At 41.7% G+C, this 22,691-nt stretch overlaps 1 protein-coding gene across 4 annotated transcripts in view; it reads right to left on the reverse strand.

The window, feature by feature from the left end:
• arnt2 (aryl-hydrocarbon receptor nuclear translocator 2) overlaps positions 1–22,691 on the reverse strand; it is a 108,350-nt gene that overhangs the window by 80,922 nt on the left and 4,737 nt on the right. For 2 of the 4 annotated variants that reach the window (XM_061758090.1, XM_061758082.1), the window contains exons 2-3: positions 6,819–6,930; positions 1,135–1,182 (exon numbers count right to left, since the gene is read on the reverse strand). In XM_061758090.1, the coding sequence (XP_061614074.1) occupies positions 1,135–1,182; positions 6,819–6,930 (160 nt within the window). Of the gene's footprint in view, positions 1–1,134; positions 1,183–6,818; positions 6,931–22,691 lie in introns of those variants that run through there. The other 2 variants (XM_061758101.1, XM_061758110.1) reach the window with 2 other exon arrangements.

Here is a 22,691-nt window from a genome sequence, read left to right on the forward strand (position 1 = left end):
TTTGCATCAAATTCTCCCTACAATTAAATTGGGATTAAGGCAGCAATGACTGTGGGTCGGAAAACTCAAGTAAAATCTGATTTCTCTGTCTGACTGAACTCTAAAATAGCTTCATCAATCCATCCATTTTCTACAGTGCTTATCCTCACTGGGGTTGGGGGTATGCTGGAGCCTATCCCAGCTAACTGCGGGCAGGAGGCGGGGTACACCCTGAACTGGTTGCCGGCCAATAGCAGGGCACATACATATAAACAAACAACCATTCGCACTCAAATTCATCCCTACGGACAATTTTAGAGTCTTCAATTAACCTACCATGCATGTTTTTGGGATGTGGGAGGAAACCGGAGTACCCGGAGAAAACCCACGCAGGCACGGGGAGAACATGCAAACTCCACACAGGCAAGGCCGGATTTGAACCCGGGTCCTTAGAACTGTGAGGCAGGTGTGGTTACCAGTCATCTACCGTCCCGCCCTAAAATAGCTTCAATTCTTAAATTAAAAGCTATTCAAAACACTATATACCTGCCAGATTGGTTGGTCATATTGATATTCTGTATGCATTACATTCTTAAATGAACAATTTATATCAGAAAATAATTAACTGCTAATTCAAAAGTGTGGATAGTGTGTTCATAAATTTTATGTAATTGTCAAACACTAAAAATGCAGTTCCTCTTGTGATCAGCAGAGAGCAGTTTGTCCTCTACACTGCCAATTTACAAGAAATCACTGCGGAGATTTCAGCTGATGAATAATACACTTATATCCTATGGATTTAGAGGCAACCAAAAAAAAAAAAAATGGTGAAAAGGAAAACAAGTTGAGACAATTGAAATGCAGTAGGACAGCTGAGATAATCCCAAAAATTAAAAGATGGCAATTGTACTCTTAATTGATGAAAATAAAATGACTTATGTAGTAATCAGGCAAATCGTTCATACAAATATGGGGTATAAGCAAGTTTTCTCAGATAAATGTCGACTTACTAATAAAATCCTCTTACAGTAGAAGATTTGTAGATAAAACTGAGATGAAAGAGCTACACATAGATGTTACATTGATGATACAGTATATCTAAAACCTGAACTGTAGCCAACTTTTTAACAGTGTCCGTTACATTATTTTCCTCACCTTGAAAATTTGCTTGGTCCCTCTCCATCCTCGTCATCAAAGTCCATTCTGAGAAAGAACCACAGAAAAGTTGCATTACCAATTTTCAGACTCAGAGAGCACAGTACTCATGGGGACAATGTTTTCCGTCTAGTAAACCTCTCAGAAGAGATCAGTTTAAAGAAGAAGACTACTAATTTGGTTTGGTTGCTGCAAATGGAGAAACCTGCGTATAGTGTTGAACTAGCCAATCCTTTTTAACTGACCATCTCACCTCAGCCATAAGGAATGGGCTCTCATAAAAATCATTGTGACACAACGGTTGTGTTCGAAAAGGTTTATTCACCTGTCCCTTTCAGACAGAACTCACGAGAGTGGGACACTGCACGTTCACACAGCCGATGCGGCTCCACGCATTGAGTTAATTCATCAGCAACAAAAAAACGTTCAACACAAAGTTATGTGGCGAGTGATTCTCGGGTGTTAACCATACTCTCTTATACAGTGGCATTGATGAGCCTCAGTTCCACATCTGACACCACCTCGAAAGATTACAATGCAGAAAAATAACAACTTAGATGGCCCTGATTGACTGGGTCAGTCATTGTTTAGATTGACAATGTAGAAGATTATTTATTACCATAACTCTAAATCTAATTTAAAAAATTAATTTGCAATAAAACAACATTTTCGGTGAGCAGATGTAAAGTGGTTTACTTAACCTAAGCATTGTGGACATAAGGTGCTCCAGATGTACTCCATAATATATCAACTAAAATGAGAAAAAGCCAAAAAATCTAATTGGTGGTGGTCCACTTTTTGGTCCACTAAGGGTGTTCGGTTAAGTGAAGACTCCCTATTTGCCCATAGGTGTGAATGTGAGTGTTAATGGTTGTTTGTCTATACAGTATGCGCACTGCGATTGGCTGGAGACTAGTTCAGGTCTACACCGCATTTCACCCAAAGTCAGCTGCTCCAGCTGAGCAGCTCCAGTTCACCCATTACCCGAATGAAGCCAAACAGTAAAAGGAAATGGATGGATGGATGAATAGAAGTGGACAAGTACAGTATGTGCTGTGAAGACCACCTGGTTGCAGGACAGATAATTTACAGGCACTACTTAAATAGAACCCATGATGTCGCCATGTTTGAATGCACCCTCACTCCTTGCAGCAAAGAAAGACTACTCTTGTTGTTGGCCAGGGAAATCTCCACAATCCAGTGAGAAAAACATTTTTTCGACAGTGCTTAACCCCGAGAGTGGATTAGCGAAACAGCTGGTCACACAGCCATGTACTGTACTCTGAGTGCTGTCTATGTACAGTAAGCACACGCACAGGACATCTTGAATACCCCTCTTCTGCAAATGGTGGAGGACAACAATTCATAAGGAAAAAACATAGGCCTGTGTTCAGAGTTAACCAATCACATTCAAACTTATGTTAAATAGGAGTCAGCAAAGACCTGCCTCCCTTTAAATTAAAGTGCCACTGATTAACAACAAATGAAGTTGATCTGTTTTAGTAGGCTTTTCCTAACATTCTTTTTCCTTTCTAGCAGAAGCCTGCAGACTTTTTGCTTCTACCTGACTCGTATACTGTACTGTATTTAACTGTTCATAATTCCCTCCACCTTGACTAAGGCCCCAGTTCCAACTGAAGAAAGACAGCCCCAAAGTATTATGCTGCCGCCACAATCCTTCACTGTAGGTATGGTGTTCTTTTGGTGGTGAGCATTGCTGTGTTTGCACCAAACATATCTTTTGGAATTCTAGCCAAAACAGTTCCACTGCGGTCTTCATCTGACCATAACACATTTTTCAACATGCGCTCGTGGGATGTCAAGTGTGTTTCTGCAAAATGTAGCAGGGCTGCGAAGTTTTTTGTTGTAAGATTCTGTCTTACCACCCTCTTCCAACGGTCAGGAACTAAGTTTGGCCCTAGGCCAAATCTTTTCCTGAAAATTCAATTGCGAGCAGAAATTATATTAAAGCTTACTTTTCCGACTAAAAAAAACTTTTTTCTCATGTATCCTATTATGTGGTGTACAAAAACGAAAGTTATTTCATTTATGAATTTAAAATAAATGGATTTGCTCCAGGCTGTGATTACTGTGTCACAGCTGCGGCTCCTTACTGTGTTGTGAAACCGACAGCAACCTGGTGATAACGAGGCGGCTGTCTTTAATCACTTACAAACACTGTCTTTTAAGACAATAGTTGCCAGTAAATAGTTGCCATTTTAAATAATAAACACTTATCTGCCTAAATAATGTATTAGTCATTTAAATGACATTCAGGCCTAATGTAATGATTTGGCTAGCCCTAAGTAACCCTGCCTATTCTCGTGTGACATCTTGATGCTGTTGTTTCTTTATGTTGGGATGACATGTGGGACAAGTTGATCGCGAATGGAGGAAGTGCAAAAAAAGAGTAGAAATAAAAATAAGCATTCATCCTGCTTGTGTTTATAAATGCCAGGCCAATTTGTCTAATCTGCAACAACCTGGGCTGTGCGGAGTGGACGGGACATTAGCTGCGAAGTGGAAAGGATGGTGGCTGCGCAAAGCGGATGTCCAACAGAATTTGATATGCTTGGGGGGACAGAAGCCGGCGTGAGGGGCACCACTCGCCTGATCAATTGCAAAGCGACACTCAGAAAGGCGAGGTAGGTTTGAAGTGACAATGACGTGTCCTGAAATTCATATTAGTTGTCGCCACTATTTTTTTTTTATTGGGTGATTAACATACACTCCTTATGTAAACGTTTACAGCCGACGGAGCATTCAACGCCACATTTGGGTCACGTGGGCAAGTCAGTCAATCAGTGTATTTCTTGTGATGTCGTCACATGTCACTTTGGTTACATAGCATAATCAGGTACTTAAATGCTGTAACAAGGAACTGAAGTTTAAAAAAAATAATCAAGGTCATCTGGTGGGCCACATATAAATGGCGGGAGGCCAATTATGCCCCATGGGCCGCTAGTTGCTGGCCACTGCCCTATTCCATAGCTCAGACACATGACGAAGAGATTGGGGAGATTGTTGTCACAATTACTAAACAGCCAGGACTTGTCAGAAATTCCTGCAGCTCCTTCAATATTGCTGTCGACCTCTTGGCAGCCTCCCTGACCAGCTTTCTTCCTGTCTTTTTGTCAGTTTTGGAGAGACGTTCAGTTCTTGGTAATGTCACCGTTCTGGCATTTTTTTACCACTTGGTAATGACTGTCTTCACTGTGTTCCATGGTATTTTTAATGTCTTGGAAAATCTTTTGTACCCTTCTCCTGACTGATAATTTTGAATAACGAGATTCCTCTGTGACTGCAAAAATGTCAAGAAAAGAATGCTCTCATTTAATATGAGTTTGAATGTGAATGGTTAGTTCTGAACAGCCACATCACCAGTAATGAGGAAGTCCACCCTTATGCAACCAAATTACTTCACTTGCTTATTTTTACTTCCCCACTTGAAAATAATTCTTCTATTTTTCTAGAGTTCTACATGTTATAGGTCACATTAATTGTCAAAAACGTTGTTAAATTATTTATCCATCCATCCATCCATTTTCTGAGCCGCTTCTCCTCACTAGGGTCGCGGGCGTGCTGGAGCCTATCCCAGCTATCATCGGGCAGGAGGCGGGATACACCCTGAACTGGTTGCCAGCCAGTCGCAGGGCACATACAAACAAACAACCACTCGCACTCACAGTCACACCTACGGGCAATTTAGAGTCTCCAATTAATGCATGTTTTTGGGCGGGACCGGGGGATTGAACCCCGCTCTTTTTGTGAGGAATTGTGAGGAAGACACTCTAACCAGTCGGCCGCCGTGCCGCCTAAATTATTTATCTTGGTCAAATTTTATCTATCACAAAAAAACTGGCATTTGAACTGAGACGGTGATCTTCATGGCTGGAAATTGCATCTTAACTCGCTCTAATATGCATGCGCTGTTGGGAACTGATGTAAAAGTGGTGGAGACATTCAGGTAGCTCTAATGGTTTTAACCATGGAAAATTTGCAAAAATACTACAAGTTAAAAATTAAGTTTGAAGTGATGCAATTACAAGTGTTAATGGAAGAGGCAACCAAACATTACTGAATTCAATAAAAGGAACCTATTACTCTGATATTTTTGGGTAAGCAGCAACTACAGTACATACTGTAAAAGCCTCGTTTTGTTTGATTTAACACATGCCCAATGTATTGCAATTCGATGTGTCAGTCAATCATGTGTAACATTGCGTATAAAATTTGTGACAGCACACCTGAAAAACTGCTCTGTCACAGTGTGTTGCAATGACCCAGAGACAAGAAAATGGAGAGTTGAAAGGAGTTATGTCATAGGTGATCCTTCCTGTGACTGGCTCCAAATCAGCCCTTAGAGCATTCAGAAGTCCCAAAATTGCATTGCTGTTGTGATTTTTTGTTTTTTTGTTTCTGGCATTTCAGAAATGTTTGCACAAGCGAAAAAGTTCATCCTGCTGCCTCTGACTTTTGCCTGTGCTACACTGGCACCACTCTGTGTGCCAGTTTACATCTGCATTCAGACCCGGTATTTAAAAACGCAAAGTCAGCCATCGTATTTCATCTCAGGTTTGATCAATCGCATCACTCGGCTAAATTCATCTATTTGCTTACTCTCCTCGCAGAACGTGCAAAATAAATTGAACAGCAGTTTTGCCTGTTTCACAGAAGCAATCCTGGGTGCACTCGGTTCGTAGATCAGCTTCCACATCTGTTTGGGTGAGCAATGATGTTTGTACCCGTTTTTGCACACGCAAACCTTTAGTAAATCAAGGCTATATTGTTTATCCAGTATAGTTTATTGCAATTGCAATTAGGGCTGGGTAATCTAGCAACAACAAAAAATAAATAAATAAATAAATACATATATATATATATGTATATATTATATATTGTTATTATTATTATATTGTTTTATAAAATTTTAAATTGCCAGTTCTAAAGCACGCGTACTGAAAACTAAAAAAGCTAGTTTTGCAATATTTTATTAATTCCTTTTGTTAACAACACTCCTCATAGTCAATATTTAAAACAGTAACCCCAAAATGATATTAGCATTCTAAGCATATATAAATATATAGAAAAATATAAGAACAATTTACATTCAACAGTGCAATGAATGTAGAAAAATATAACACAACACACTAGTTTGAACTCCTGAATATTTTTGGAGGTATAGACACAAAATAAACAAACTGCCTCCTCAGGGATAATGAAGACACATTGGATTGTAAACATTATCATTCTCTAGTTATGATGCTACATACAGTATCTTTTTAATCCTATTGCTAATTTCAAATGTGTATCATCTTAAATAACAATACAGATTAACTACTTTTGCCATTTTACAAACCACATGAATAATTATGACACGACTGATTGTTGCTTTGGTCTGGTGGCCTCAGCTAGCGGTGGCTAACTGCTACTGTAATTTCTCGTGTATAATGTGCATTTTTCCCCCCCAAAAAATTGTCAAAAGTCAATAGTGCGCATTCTACATAGGTGTTGTGGGGAAATGGAAAAACCTCAGAATAATTAAATACAAATAAAAAACTAACAAAATACAGATAATATTCCATGTTTTTATCATATGGGTAGAAGCTCATTAGTTGCTTGCATGCTGATCTGAGGTCAAGATATTATTTCAGCAATGGTCGGTAAAGAAGAGACATACTCACCCGCCTGATCTTCTTTTGCCACCACGGCCTGGCACAGATCCTCCCATCCTTACGGGGCCAGACCCAACTGCCCCTGGCATCACTACAGTACCTGGCAACTCACTGCCCATCTCTGGAGGACAGAACACAGACACCAGGCAAGAATTTATAGCAAAAATCTCCTTTCATCGTTAAGTTTACATGTGACATTTTCTTTATAATAAGAAGCATTCATTCATTGCTGAAGGAAAACAGGCGTCTTGTAAATCCTACCCCCAGCAAAAATTTGTGAAAGACCGATTATCGGCCGAGCCAATCGGTGCGGCTTATTGTGGGTGGCATGGTGCACAGGAAACCGGATGGTCACCAGTTCGTATCCCTGCCGGAGTGTGTGTCGTTGTTGTATCCCTGGGCAAGACACTTAACCCACATTGCCTATGAATGAATATGGTTGGATGTTTGGTGGTGGTCGGAAGGGCTGCAGGGGCAGAATAACACCCACGCTTCTGTCAGACTGCCCCAGGGCAGCTGTGGCTACACAAGTAGCTTACCACCACCAGGGTGCGATTGAGGAGTGAATGAATAATGCATGAAATTGCAAAGTATCTGTGAGTGTCTAGAAAAGCGCTATTTAAGTGTAATGCATTATTATTAGTACTCGTATTTGGAATTTTGGCGCACATTGGTATCTGTCTTTTTTTAATCCGATTGCTGATAATTTAATCCATCCATCCATTCATTTTCTGAGCCGCTTCTCACTAGGGTCGCGGGCGTGCTGGAGCCTATCACAGCTGTCATCAGGCAGGAGGTGGGGTACACCCTGAACTGGTTGCCAGCCAATCACAGGGCACGTACAAACAAACAACCGTTCGCACTCACAGTCACACCTATGGGCAATTTAGAGTCTCCAATTAATGCATGTTTTTGGGATGTGGGAGGAAACCGGAGTGCCCGGAGAAAACCCACGCAGGCACGGGGGGAACATGCAAACTCCACACAGGCGGGGCCGGGGATTGAACCCCGGCCCTCAGAACTGTGAGGCTGACGCTTTAACCAGTTGTTCACCGTGCCGCCTGATAATTTAATATTGGGTTATTTTGGCTCTGATGTAGCTGCAGCGAGCCTCTCTGCCTGTGACTTCGCTCTCCAGCATTGTCCCGCCCACGGCACCACCTGATTGGTTACCCTTACACAGCCACTGCACGGATTACAGCCAATCAGCACGCAGTAAAAGCTGTGCAATGCATGCACAATGCTCTCAGTCTCACACACACACGAGACAGAGAAGACAAAGTTTTACCAAATAGAGATGGTCCAATGGAGCAAACGTGTTTCAAAGGTAAGTTAAGGGAGCAGACATACATTGATAAATAAATCCTAGTCCTCTACAGCGCAAAACTACTTGTAACATTACTATTAGGCTTTACACGATCAGGATTTTTGGTGCCGATAACCGAGTTTAAAAAACGATACCCGATCACCGATCTGATCACATGATGGAGGAATGTGTCTATTTAAATGACCTGTTCATTTACTGTATATATTTGTGTACTTAATTGCTCCAAAAAATATATTTACAATAAATAATGTATCTTTGTTCCTCTATTTATGCCAGTGAGGCATCGTGACAGACAGAACAGATGAATGGTCTTCTATTAGATGGGAGGCAGTAAATACAGTAATTAATGTATCCACTTTTTGTGACATTTTTGTTTTTTGGTGTGCTGTGAGATTTTTCAATTGTAAAATATGTTCTTTGGATCCATAAAGGTTGGGAATCACTGCTCTTGTCAGGTCATGTATTCCAATCAGTCAGGTAAAAACAACATTACAACATGACAGAAATAATGGGTGCTAACTTACTGTAATTAAATTACTTTATTTTTAATTAAATTACTTCACCCAAACCGAACCTTTAGAGCATGAGTCGACAGAGCGGCGGCATGTTTACGTACAACCGTCAGTGCTAGCAGTAGCTTGCTTGGCTACCTAACGTTTTTGTTGCCTGCTTGCGAGCCGTATCGTATTAAAAGTTCGTGAACATACCTGAAGCAAGCCTTAAACAAACGCCCTCTCCTGAGCACTGGTGACCACCAACATACGTTTTCCCCCATTTTGTTCTTACAAACACACGCCGCGATCCATTATTGATGTTGTCGCCATGGTAACGAGTGTATCCGAGTGTTGCATTGGCATGATGAAGCCCAGTGATCGGAAAAAACTGGATGCGGTGGTATCAGACTACTGCAATAAAATCTTGCATTCACAAGATTTTATTGCAGTAGTCTGACATAGTGCAATCGTGAAAGAGGAAATTTGTCTTATAGTCTGATCCGGGCATTACGTGTTGTCTGTTCCAAACCGCCGACATGTTTTTTTTAAGTAACTTTATTGGCCGTCAGATATTTCCATTAATCGGATCGGCGAATTATAACATTAAAGCAGATCAGCCGATCCGCATAAAATGCTAATTATCGGCCGATACCGATAAGACCGATAGAATCGGTGTGAAGTCTAATTATTATAAGCCCATTAAATATATAGCAGCTCGGCTCGCTCGCAGTCCCTGCAGACATGCCTGTTAGTGTTAATTCCGTGAATTTGCTGTCATGATCTGTGCCCTGCAGTTCCTCTGCGAAGCGTGGGTGGCGCTTTGTGCCTCTTTTTTCCCCTCTCTCTCCAGCACTAATCACCTCCTCACCTGGTTCCAATCAGCACTCATCACAGCCTGGATTTAAGCCTGCCAGTTCTAGTATTCCAGCGGTACACCGGCCGACTCAACGCTCATGATCGTAAGAAAAGATTCCCTGATACCCGTGCCATGCCTGTTTTTCCTCCTTTTCCAGTGCCCTCCTGTGTCTCCTGCCACAATGCTCACTCCAACCGCACTGCCAAGTTCGCTCACCTGCTCACGCTCCAGTCTTCCGCATGCTCCCCACTCCAAGAGACCCAACTCAAGCCTTGGAATTCTTGACCTCGCGCTTCACCCTAATAAACCCCTTCCAACTGCTTCCTCAGTCTCAGTCTGATTTTGGTTCCAGTCCAATACCGTTTGGTTACAAACCATGACACTTTCAATCGTGTAAAGCATATTGAGTTACTTTGTGTGTTAAATGCACTGTATGAATAAATCTACCAGTGCCTTGCCTTGAGCTAACCTTGCAAGTAGACAATGTGAAGAGGTTAGCTTGCAGGCTAGCACCCTGCTAGCTGCTAATTTGCCACATCAACCATATTGTGATTTAACCACTTGAAACATGGTTGTTAATAATATTTATAGGGAAATAGTGGTAAAAGTAAGAAGTGAGAGAGAGAAGGAGAGTAAAATTCTGTTAGTTTTATTGCAGGGAAGCCCGTATGTTGAGGGGATGGCTAGAGAATTGTCGTGTGTGTGTGTTCCGGGTTTTGTCTTCCCCTCCCTGTTTCACACACACCTGCTCCTGTGAGCATCTTCACCACCTGTGCCTCGTTCACCCTAATTACCTATTGTATTTAACCTCGTGTCTCATTCCCTCTCGTTGCCAGTTCGTTGTACCTTGTCGTCGCGTTCCAGCATTCCTTGTCACAGACTCACAGTAAGACTTGACCCTGTTCCGATTATCGACCTTGCCTCTTTGCCTCATGTTTTTGGATACTGTTGCCTTTCTTGGATTGCCTGCCTGTGTACCGACCTATGCCCGTCTATTAAACCTCTCTTTTTGGAAACTGTCCATTTGTTTTGGAGTCGTGCATTTTTGGGTCCTATCCTCTGTTCCGTTCATGACAAGAATTGTGTGTGTGTGCGCGAAAGCAAAGCATTCATGTCTAAATCTGGAGGGAAATAATGGGTGTTTAATTATTTGTGCTGCTAGAGGAGGAGCAGGCAGCTGCATATGAACACACGAGAATGATGGAAGCACCCACAATAAGCGACGGAGAGAACGCAAAATCTATTCTCAGAAAAAGTTCCCATGTTGTAAAAAGTTCAAACAACAATTCCTTGTTCCGGGGTAAAGTTCCTGTGGTGAAAGAGGCCTTAACTGTTAAGTGACCACATCTGTCCTTTGAAATACCAAGCACAGTAGATATGAACTGTTTAGAGCAGAGACATTGGCATATACAGTTACAAGAAAAAGTATCTGAACCGTTTGGAATTACCTGTATTTCAGTATAAATTGGTCATAAAATGTAATATGATCTACATCGCCGGCACAGTGGACGACTGGTTAGCACATCTGCCTCAAAGTTCTGAGGACAGTGGTTCAATCCCCGGCCCCGCCTGTGTGGAGTTTGCATGTTCTCCCCGTGCCTGGGTGGGTTTTCTCCAGGCACTCCGGTTTCCTCCCTCATCCCAAAAACATGCGGGGTAGGTTGATTGGAGACTCTAAATTGCCCGTAATTATGTTGTGTATTACAAAAGAACACATTCACATAAAAAAATCAATAAATAAATAAATATATAAATAAAATGAAAATTAAGAAAATAAAAATTAAACAAAAGAACACATTCACTTCCATTTATGCAGTGTACCTAAAAGCATCTCGCACACTCACGCAGCTGCTGCATGCCTGCCTAGTTTCATTCTGAAGGATGAAATAGGAAATGCAGTCAATCTTTAAATCTTTTGAGCATGTCAAAACAGGTCCCTCTGTTGGTCATTTTAATATTAGAGCTGATTTACTGTATATTACAGTGCACCGACATTGCAGCACACTCTGCGATGTCACTATTGGACACACGTACATCGCAATTACTATGCTCAAGTCCAACGCAAAACTCACTCTCTAGTAGCCGAAATGCCATGTTAGATCTGACGGATGGGGTGAAGGCTATTGTCAATATTGGAGTCCATCCCACACCACGCCAAGATCTTCCTCCCTTCCCCCCTCGCCTGAAACCGCGCCGTCCACTAAGATGCGAAGGGCCCCTCCTTCACCCATGAAGAATCTTATCTGCGAATCTGACTGATATCGGCAGGGTCTTTTCCAGAATAAATCAGACCCCCATGGAGATCAGGCATTTTTCACATCCAACTACAAGGGACAGAAAGTTGGTCAAACAAATTTGGCACAAAAAAAGGAGAACTACAAACTTTGTGAGGATAAAATGTGAATCTATCGAAAATCGAAAGAACTCTCTGCTATACTAGACATATTTGACCTCTCAAAATATTAAGAGTCCAACCCACACTCAAGGTCACATCTTAGACCTGGTCATCTCTAAGAATGTTGAAATTCTATCAATTGACATTAAGGATATGGCTATTTCTGACCATTTTTGTGTATTTTTTGAGTTACAGATTCTTCCAAAAGTTCAGACAACCTCTATGTCCAGTAAGAAAAGGTGCATAAATGAAAGTACCGCCACTAAGTTTATGGAGACCATAGCTGTGCCAAAAACTGTGACTGCTGAGACAGTTGAGGAACTTTTGGATAATTTCACCTGGCAAATCTCCAATGTCATGAATGCTGTCGCTCCCATTAAAACTGAGACAATCTTGAGGCGACCTAGAACACCCTGGAGGAGCACAATGATGGTAAAGAGCTCTAAATCAAAGTGTAGGAAAGCAGAACGTAATTGGAGAAAAACTAAACTCCAAATTAACTTTGACCTCTACAGACAAAGTCTTTGTAATTTTAACCAAGAGTTAGTCAGGGCTTGACAGCAACACTTTTCTGAAATCATCAGTAAGAACTTCAACAATACTCTCCCTGTTTGCTGTGGTTGACAAGCTCACAACCCCCCTGAATCAGATTGCTTGTTATTTTAGTGAAAAAAATACAATCCATCAGATTAAATATCAGCACAAATCAGCAAAATGTTAAAATTATAGTGCATCTGAAGCCACCCAGGAAAAACTCTATTACCATGTCAGAATTTGACACAGTTGACCAGAAAACGGTTCAGCAGCTGAAACCATCAACAAGCTGTCTTGACTCCATACCATCTGACTTTTTCAAAGCAATTGTGAAGTCTGTGCTATCTGATTTGCAGAAAATAATCAATTGCTCACTTCAGTCAGGCGAGTTTCCTAAAGCTCTTAAAGTAGCTGCCATTAAGCCTTTTCTAAAAAATAGAACACTGGACGCTTCCATGTTAGCAAGCTATAGACCCATCTCAAATCTCCCTTTCATAGCCAAGATTGTTGAGAAAGTTATTTTTAATCAACTCAGCACTTCCTTGAATTTAAATGGACTTTTTGACAAATTTAAACTCATCATAGTACAGAATCTGCTCTTATCAAAGTGCTCAATGATATAAGGTTGAATACTGACTCTGGAAAGGTGTCGATTCTGGTCTTGTTGGATCTCAATGCGGCTTTTGATACGATGGATCATAATACACTGCTGAACAGGTTGGAAACGTGGGTAGGACTAAATGCAACAGTCCTTAAATGGTTCAGGTCATACCTGGAGAAAAGGAGTTATTTTATAACCATTGGAAGTGTTCAATCTCATCGAATGGCAATGACCTATGGGGTCCCTCAAGGGTCAGTTCTTGGACCCCTCCTGTTCAGCCTGTATATGCTACCCTTGGGTCAAATTCTTCAGAACCTTAATTTTGACTATCATAGCTATGCAGATGACACGCAGTTATATCTAGCAGTGTCTGCAGATGACTACAGTTCAATTGAGGTGTTGTGTCACTGTATAAAACAGATAAATAACTGGATGAGCCAAAATGTTCTTCAATTAAACCACAACAAAACTGAGATAAATGTTTTTGCCAATAAATAAATGAGGATTGCTGTTAGTAAATACCTGGAGTAACTATTTTTAAAAACCCAAGACCAAGTCTGAAACCTTGGTGTGCTGATAGATTCCTACCTCAAATCAATTACTACCATCTGAAGAACATATCCAGCATGAAGGCTTGCATGTGTCAAGCAGACCAAGAGAAGCTCGTCCATGCTTTCATCTCAAGTAGACTTGACTATTGTAAGGGTCTTCTGACTGGACTCCCCAAAAAGAGCATTAAACAGCTGCAGCTCATTCAAAATGCTGCAGCTCGGGTTCTGACCAGAACAAAGAGGTCAGAGCATATTACTCCAATTCTACAGTCTTTACACTGGCTTCCACTCAGCTTTAGAGTAGATTTTAAAGTTATGCTACTGGTCTCTAAATCACTAAATGGTTTAGGTCCTGAATACATGAAATAAATGCTAATGGTATGTAAACCCAGTAAGGCTCTGAGATCGACAAACTCAGGTCAAATAGTGGAGCATAGTCCAAAGCAAACATGGTGAAGCAGAATTTAGCTATTATGCTGCACACAAATGGAATAAGTTGCCAACAGAAGTAATGTCAGCCCCAAGTGTGAATGTTTTTAAATCCAGGTTAAAAACTCTTCTTTTTTCTCATGCTTTTTAGAGTATTTCCATTTTTAAATATTTCTTTCACTGTACGATTTTAATTGTATTTATTTATTCATTTATTGATTTATTCTCTGTTTTAAATGTTTATAAGCCTTTTTTTTCTTTGTTTTTAAATGCTTTTAATCATGTAAAGCACACTGAGTTACCTTGTGTATGAAATGCGCTCTATAAATACATTTGCTTTGCTTTGCTTTGCTTTACTACATTGGACATCAATGCCATTTTATGCTTTTATTTTGAAGTTGGCACCAGAGCGCAATTCCCAAGCTTAATGAAGCCTTAACAATGTGGCAAACACATTGTCACCCTGGTGACTGGCTGAATAGGTTGTGGGCACTGCTGCAAAGGAAGCACTTTTCATATGCAGCAGTGCCTGCATTTTAAATGTAAAAAACGCCAACGATCAATCAGGCTCATTTAATCATGGCAGCCAAAATCGCAATCGCTACGTGGCCGGTATCAGATACTGACTGTATGATAACCTTGAGTAAAAATACAACGGTATCATGGTATCGCGCTATTGCAATTACAGCTTAGGAATTATTGTGGTCATACTGTTCATAAAATGAGTTGTTCCTAAATTAATATTTGTTCACAGACACCCCATATACTATATTTTTACCAGGTTTTATTGTATAATATTGATGTTTCCTACTTGTAAGTGAAGGCATCATTCATGCATTGATTTTATTGTGTGGTTTTTTTTTAAGGTAAGGAAGCAAGCAAGCCTTTGTTTGGCTTTAATAATACAGCTGACGTCAAAAGGCAACTCCTGCAGACATTTGTGCATGCCCTGTAGCTGAACCATATACTATACAGTTTTTTTTCCTCAAAGACACGACGTACACAACTTTAAATCTTATAACCTTATATAATGGTGGACATGGGTGTTAACAGTTGCATATGTGTGTGCGTGTGTGCATGTGTATGTCTGGACTCACAGGCATAGTGTGCGACAGACAGGAGGGAGCAGAGTGGCAGAATCTAAGCGGCAGTGTTGGGAAAGTTCATTTTCTACACAAGCTAGTTCAAACTTCCCCTCATAGTTCCAAAAATGAACTAGTTCAATTCATAGTTAATCATTACAAATTTTGAACTAAGTTTACCGGTCCAAAAATGAACTAGTTCATTGTTCTTTTTGTTTCAAAATGTTGCTGACGGGCTATTACCCTCAAAATACTGGCATTTCATTTCCCCATTGTGGCCACCCATTCAGTCCACACTAATAGCCAGCTGTAGCTTTCACGCTACAATCTCAAAAACATGAGGAAAAACTTGTTGCTTGAATGGTCTTTTTTAAAATGAAAACAAAAACTGGATTTCTTAATACATAAACAGAAACACCTAACACAGTATGACAGAAACGATGGTGAAACGACATCGATAACTTTGCATTCCTCGCAGCTCTGGCTACAAAACAAAATAAATTTCATATTATGACAGTGTGATCTTTCAGTGTTTTAACTAAAGCATTCTGAAACAAATAAGATGTACCAAAGAATACGTTCTCTCTCATTTGCGGAGTGTCTCTGAACGTATCTCGCACATGTAAAATTGAATGGATTCCGCACTAAATCGATTGCCAAATAAAGCGCTTATCCCCCAACATATGAAGGCTAGTATATCATGTATTCAGACGAATCAAGTCCCTAATAAAACCTGGCATGCTTGAATGAAAAGAACCTTCGTTCAAAAACCGTTAACAGATGCCAGAAAGAAAGCGTTCTCAACAACGTTAATCAGGCCGAAATGAACTAAGTTCAGTTTACGTTCGCCCGAAATATGAACAAATTCATGAACCTTTGTTCATTGAACTCGTTTAGGTACAACACTGCTAAGCACAGTAAAATAAAGAAATAAATAAATAACCAGTGGACGACTGGTTAGCACATCTGCTTCACAGTTCTGGGGACCGGGGTTCAAATCCAGGACCCGCCTGTGTGGAGTTTGTGTGTTCTCCCCATTTATCAACAACACCCAGAAACGCCGCCGGCTTCTCTGGGCCGGAGCTCATCTAAGATGGACTGATGCAAAGTGGAAAAGGGTTCTGTGGTCCGACGAGTCCACATTTCAAATTATTTTTGGAAATTGTGGACGTCGTGTCAAATACAAATAATTCCACCTACAAAGCTTCAACAATTAGTGTGCTCAGTTCCCAAACATTTATTGAATGTTGTTAAAAGAAAAGGTGATGTAACACAGTGGTAAACATGATCCTGTCCCAGCTTTTTGGAATGTGTTGCAGCCATAAAATTCTAAGTTAATGATTATTTGTTTATTAGTTTGAACATTAAATATCTTGTCTTTTTAGTGTATTCAATTAAATATAGGTCGAACATGATTTTCAAATCATTGTATTCTGTTTTTATTTATGTTTAACACAATGTCCCAACTTCATTGGAATCGGGGTTGTAGATTCTCAGTCATACACATAATGATAATTTCCACAAGTTGACTCAAAGCAACTGGACTGTTCTAGTTTATTGAATTTGTGGTATTTTTTCTTGTTTTCTGAAAACGTAAAAAAAAAAAAATGACTTTGGCAATTATGCTATTAGGCGAACGACACAAAAAGCCTTAGTGTAAAGATCAAATGATCTTTACACGAAGTCTGTTTGTGTGGAGCTGGTAATGGTGATGTTACTAAATAGCATCTGGTACCCAGTCCTTCAGTGGAAAGGACTCCATGTACTCTTGTCAATGAATGGCAAAGCACATAAAGATCAATGACTTTAATGAGTCAGGGGATAGGTTATTTCGCTGATTCCGGCATTTTGCACTGTGGAGTAGGAAAAAAAGACCTACACAGTACTTTTCAGTACTGTCGTCTGTACTTTTGACTATATGAACTTAAATGCGCAAAGCCTACAGTGAAAACAGTGAAAAAGTGGACAAATGAAGCCAAGATGGAACTTCAAAGCTGTTGAGACTGCACAGACTGGAGTGTCTTTGACAATTCAGCTGGCAGCCTGGATGAATATACGGACACTGTCACATCCTAGATCAGTTTCTGTGAAGAGGTTTGTGTACCAACAAAATCATTTCGCACATTCAACAACAACAAGCCGTGGTTCACTGCTAAACTTAAGCACCTTCGCCAAGCTGAGGAGGACGCATATCAGAGCGGGGACAGGGCCCTGTATAATTGAGCTAGAAACCAGCTGACTAAAGAAATTAACATTGCAAAAAGAAACTATGCAGCAAAGTTGGAAAAACAGTTTAGCGCAAACGACTCTAAATCAGTCTGGCATGCATTCCAATCGCTGACTAATTACAAGCGACGATCCCCCCCAAGCTGAGAACAATAGCACACTAGCCAACGACTTGAATACCTTCTACTGCAGATTTGAAAAGGACACTTTCACACTACACACCCACCCGGCCGCACTCGCGACCACAATCACATCTCTGACTTCTGCGTTAACCATTCATGAACAGGATGTGAGACGCATCTTCAAACAACAAAAGATTAACAAAGCGGCAGGCCCGGACCATGTGTCCCCATCCTGCCTCAAAGTCTGCACGGACCAGCTCGCTCCAGTCTTCACTCAGATCTTCAATAGATCTCTGGAACTGTGCGAAGTTCCATCCTGTTTCAAACGCTCCACCATCATTCCAGTCCCCAAGAAACCTGCAATCTCGGGTCTGAATGACTACAGGCATGTCGCTTTGACATCTGTGGTCATGAAGTCCTTTGAACGTCTCGTGGTGGACCACCTCAAGAGTGTCACAGGTCCCCTGCTGGACCCCCTGCAGTTTGCCTACCAAGCGAACAGGTCTGCGGATGATGCAGTCAACATGGGACTGCACTTCATCCTAGAACACCTTGACAGTGCAGGGACCTACGCGAGGATCCTGTTTGTGGACTTCAGCTCAGCGTTCAACACCATCATCCCTGAACTCCTTTCATCCAAGCTTCTCCAGCTCAGCGTCTCACCTGCCATCTGCCAGTGGATTTACAGCTTTCTGACGGGCAGGACACAGCAGGTCAGGCTGGGGGAGGCCACCTCATCCACACGCAGCATCAGCACTGGGGCGCCCCAAGGTTGTGTCCTCTCTCCGTTGCTCTTCTCTCTCTACACGAACGACTGCACCTCAGCGAACCCGACTGTCAAACTTCTGAAGTTTGCAGATGACACCACTGTCATCGGCCTCATCAAGGACGGTGACGAGTCTGCATATCGACAGGAAGTGGAGCGGCTGGAGCTGCGGTGCGGCCGACACAACCTGGAGCTGAACACGCTCAAGACTGTAGAGATGATCGTGGACTTCAGGAGGCATCCTTCGCCACAGCTGCCCCTCACGTTGTCCAGCTGCCTTGTGTCAACCGTCGAGACCTTCAAGTTCCTGGGAATTACAATCTCTCAGGACCTGAAGTGGGCGACCAACATCAACTCCGTCCTCAAAAAGGCCCAGCAGAGGATGTACTTCCTGCGGCTTCTGAGAAAGCACGGCCTGCCACCGGAGCTGCTGAGACAGTTCTACACAGCGGTCATCGAATCAGTCCTGTGTTCTTCCATCACAGTCTGGTTTGGTGCTGCTACAAAAAAGGACAAACTCCGACTGCAACCCACCATTGAGGACTTGCACGCTGCCAGAACTAAGACAAGGGCGTGCAAAATCCTCTCGGACCCTCCGCACCCCGATCACCAGCTCTTCCAGCTCCTTCCCTCAGGTAGGCGCTACCGATCAATGCAAACTAGAAGTAGTAGACATTCCAACAGCTTCTTGCGATCAACTTCTTAAACACCTAACCTATAAATCCATTCCAACAAGCTGGCAATTTTTTTGACTTGAGTTCGTTGTCACATTTCTGTGGGTCCAATTATGTATTACTCGTGCACTCACTGTAGTTGTCTCGCCATGCTGCACTATTTGCATATACTGGCCACTCTTGTCAATGTCTTTGTCTCCAAAGTGTTCTGTAAATTGACTGTCTGTTGTACTAGAGCGGCTCCAACTACCGGAGACAAATTCCTTGTGTGTTTTGGACATACTTGGAAAATAAAGATGATTCTGATTCTGATGACAAGCCAAGAGACACACGGCAAAGACTTTGTTTGGGGCGTGTTATAACGCTACTCGAGCGTTACTATACTTTTCTTCCCCCCCCCCCCCCCTCTCCACGCTGCGTTGTTTGAACGCGGCATGCTCCTCGTGTACATTCTTTAGGTGCTCGATCAAACTTGTGTTGAAGCGTTTAGTTGACGTTCCCCACGACGTACTTCAGTTGTGCACAGACTGCAAATAACTTACGCGGTATTTGTCTGAGACACCGCAAAATAGTCCCACATCGAGGACGTGTTTTTCACCGGCAAGACTGAAAAAACTTTATTGGCCATCAGATAGTTACAGTACTGCGCAACAAGACACGTGACAAGGCTAAAAATAAACTAGCTTTTGGATTCATACGTGACGAAGACACGGAGTAAAATGTCTCGTGCGGAGCCGATCGATGAAGTCATTGATCATATCGGCGACTTATGACATGAAAGCCGATCAGCATAAAATGCTAATTATCGGACGATACCGATAACGCTGATCAGATCGGTGTAAAGTCTACTTTTGACAGACCGTCACATCGAGCCAGTGGGCACTCTCTTTTTCTGTTCTACAGCTGCTACTTGGCTGCTCGTCGTCGTCACTGTCTGATCGGCTCAAACATGTACACTTTAACGATGCCAAGTTCAGTTGGGTGCTCCTGTACGTTGGAATCCTCGTCCTCCACATATTTCAACAAGTTGCTCAATTGCAACGTCACTTCTGGTCGCCCTTGCGCTGGATAGACTAACCACACCCTGGTGTCTTGAGCTTCAGGTATGTTTGGGGAGGACTCAGTATGCGTCATAAAAACCTCATTTTTAGCTAAACTATGCTGGAAGTTGCGTGCATGTATTACATAACATATAAACAATGCAAATATGAATTTTAACTGACCCCATAACATATTTGTCATCTGACCTTTAACTAACAATCTGGTCAACATGAAGTTCTTTATTTGAAACAAAATTCCACAAGACAGGTAACTTACTGAAAAGTGTTGGTGCTTAAAGTCCTCCGTGTCAGATCGTTGGTTAGGACTTTCGGACGAATCAGGCTTTAACATTCCTCACGAAGAAGTAAATCTTTTTTTCCATCTTATCATTGGTGGCTATTTCGACTCTAAATCTATTGGGCCTAGGCCACTCACAATAATAAAAAATTTTAGGATGATGTTTTCCCACATCCCAAAAACATGCGTGGTAGGTTGGTTAATGACTCTAAATTGCCCATAGGGCTGAATGGTTGTTTGTTACTATGTGCCCTGCGATTGGCTGGTGACCAGTTCAGGGTGTGCCCCGCCTCCCGCCCGAAGATAGCTGGGATAGGCTCCAGCAGCCCGTGACCCAAGTGAGGATAAGCGGTTCTGAAAATGGATGGATAAGATGGATGTTTTCCCAGAAACTATCACCTTTAATGAAAAGTACTGCATGTACTATTGTCAGTGAATGGCAAAGCATATAAAAAATAAATTGCTCTAATGTGCCAGGGGATAGAATATTCAGCAGATTTTACCTTTTCGGTGGGCAATATGGGCATATAAAAATATCTCGATTTTTTTTTTTGTATTTGACTGATTGTTCATGTTGATTGTTTTGCATCAAGACTCGAACTGCCTATTAAAAGTCTGCAGCATTTCTTTAAACACTGGTTTCTCAACATGTTAAATGGCTGCATCTCTCTCACTATAAAGCAAGTAATGCTATTTTTGAGCATGCGCCATATATGCTGTCACGTCTATATTTGCATAGTTGAGCAAAGGCTCCCTTCATTTCAAGCTGACGGGAAATGGAGGGCCCGCCGTGTTTTTGGTTCCCAGCTGAAGGGAATGGGTGGGATGGTTGTGTTTTAAATGGACTTTGTCACTTGAAGATTTATTGTGTTGCGAATTCATACAAATTCAGCATACTTGCTCGTTGATGTTAGGCATAGTGTTGATACCAGTACCGTACCGAGGTATTTTGATGTCAAAACTAACACGGTACCATTTTTTTTTTGGGTACCGGTAGTTTACAAAAATAAATAAATAAAAAAAGCTTACGAACAGCGTTCAGTTCATATGGTGACTTAAAGGCCAGTACTCAAAGACCGCCTGTCTTTCCACAAGTTGTGTACACGTGACCGTGTGGGTGCCGGGAGAATGAATTGGTTTCAAACTGCTGACTAGCTTCTGCGGACACGTTAGCACCAGAGTCCACAGCTCACGAGGCTATGTGCGCAAAGTCAGAGTTATATGCAGTGGATTCTCTGTGCTGTTAGGAAAACTCTGCCTTTGATGCACACGAGTCAGTGTTACTGGCAGATCCAAAGCATTGATAGCATGAGACAACTTACAGTAGCACGGGTGCACGCCGCACGGAAGCCCAGCTAGGACCGCTCCAACCCGGATACAGGCTACACTCATCATCAGAGACCACTCCAGAAATTGGGTGAGTTCGAGAAGAATAAATGTCTACCCGAATGCAAAAGGAAAACCACTTAATATCCAAGTGGAGCAAAAACGTACACTTTTTGAGTGTCATGGCTCCGTGCGCAATGAATAACAGCACTGCACTGAGGGGGTGCGCAATGTATTTTTTACAACGGGAGAAATCAAATGCAATCAAATACAAGAATACTGCACACTAAAAGCTTGAAAGCTCGAAATACACAGTATTAAGTATGAGTAAAGTACTGCAAGTATAAATATAGAAATACAAATAATTAATATACTCATGTAGGTTGATTGAAGGCTCTAAATTGCCCAAAGGTGTGAATGTGAGTGCGAATTTGTTTCTATGTGCCCTGCAATTGGCTGACGACCAGTTCAGGGTGTACCCCGCCTCTCGCCCTCAGAAAATGGATGGATATATTATCCATCCATTTTCCATACCGCTTATCCTCAGTAGCGTCGCGGCCATGCTGGAGCCTAACCCAGCTATCATCGGGCAGGAGGCGGGGTAAACCCTGAACCGGTTGCCAGCCAATCGCAGATGGATAATATACTCATGGAAAAAAATATTAGAACCCTTGTTTCTTCATTTTCTTCATTTTTAATGCCAGGTGCAACTAAAGGTATCTTTGTTTGGACAAATATGATGACAATGAAAATAGATCATAAGAGTTTAATATAAGAGCTTCTATCAAGCTCTGGCCATTTGCCATGGTTTTCTTGATAATAACTCAAATAACATTTAATAATACAATTAAACATTTGTATTCTTCAGGTAAAATGCCTTTAGTGGTACCAGGTATTACTGTACAATGAAATTGAAGAAACAAGGGTGGTCAATTTTACATACATACACAAACACATTTGTCATAGACTATGATCATGCAGGTCGGGGATGAGATCCTGCCCCAAGTGGAGGAGTTCAAGTATCTTGGGGTCTTGTTCACGAGTGAGGGAAGAATGGAACGGGAGATCGACAGGCGGATCGGTGCAGCGTCTTCAGTGATGCGGACTTTGTATCGATCCGTTTTGGTAAAGAAGGAGCTAAGCTGAAAGGCGAAGCTCTCG

Source organism: Phyllopteryx taeniolatus, chromosome 2, assembly GCF_024500385.1.
Source record: "Phyllopteryx taeniolatus isolate TA_2022b chromosome 2, UOR_Ptae_1.2, whole genome shotgun sequence".
Classification (NCBI taxonomy): domain Eukaryota; kingdom Metazoa; phylum Chordata; class Actinopteri; order Syngnathiformes; family Syngnathidae; genus Phyllopteryx; species Phyllopteryx taeniolatus.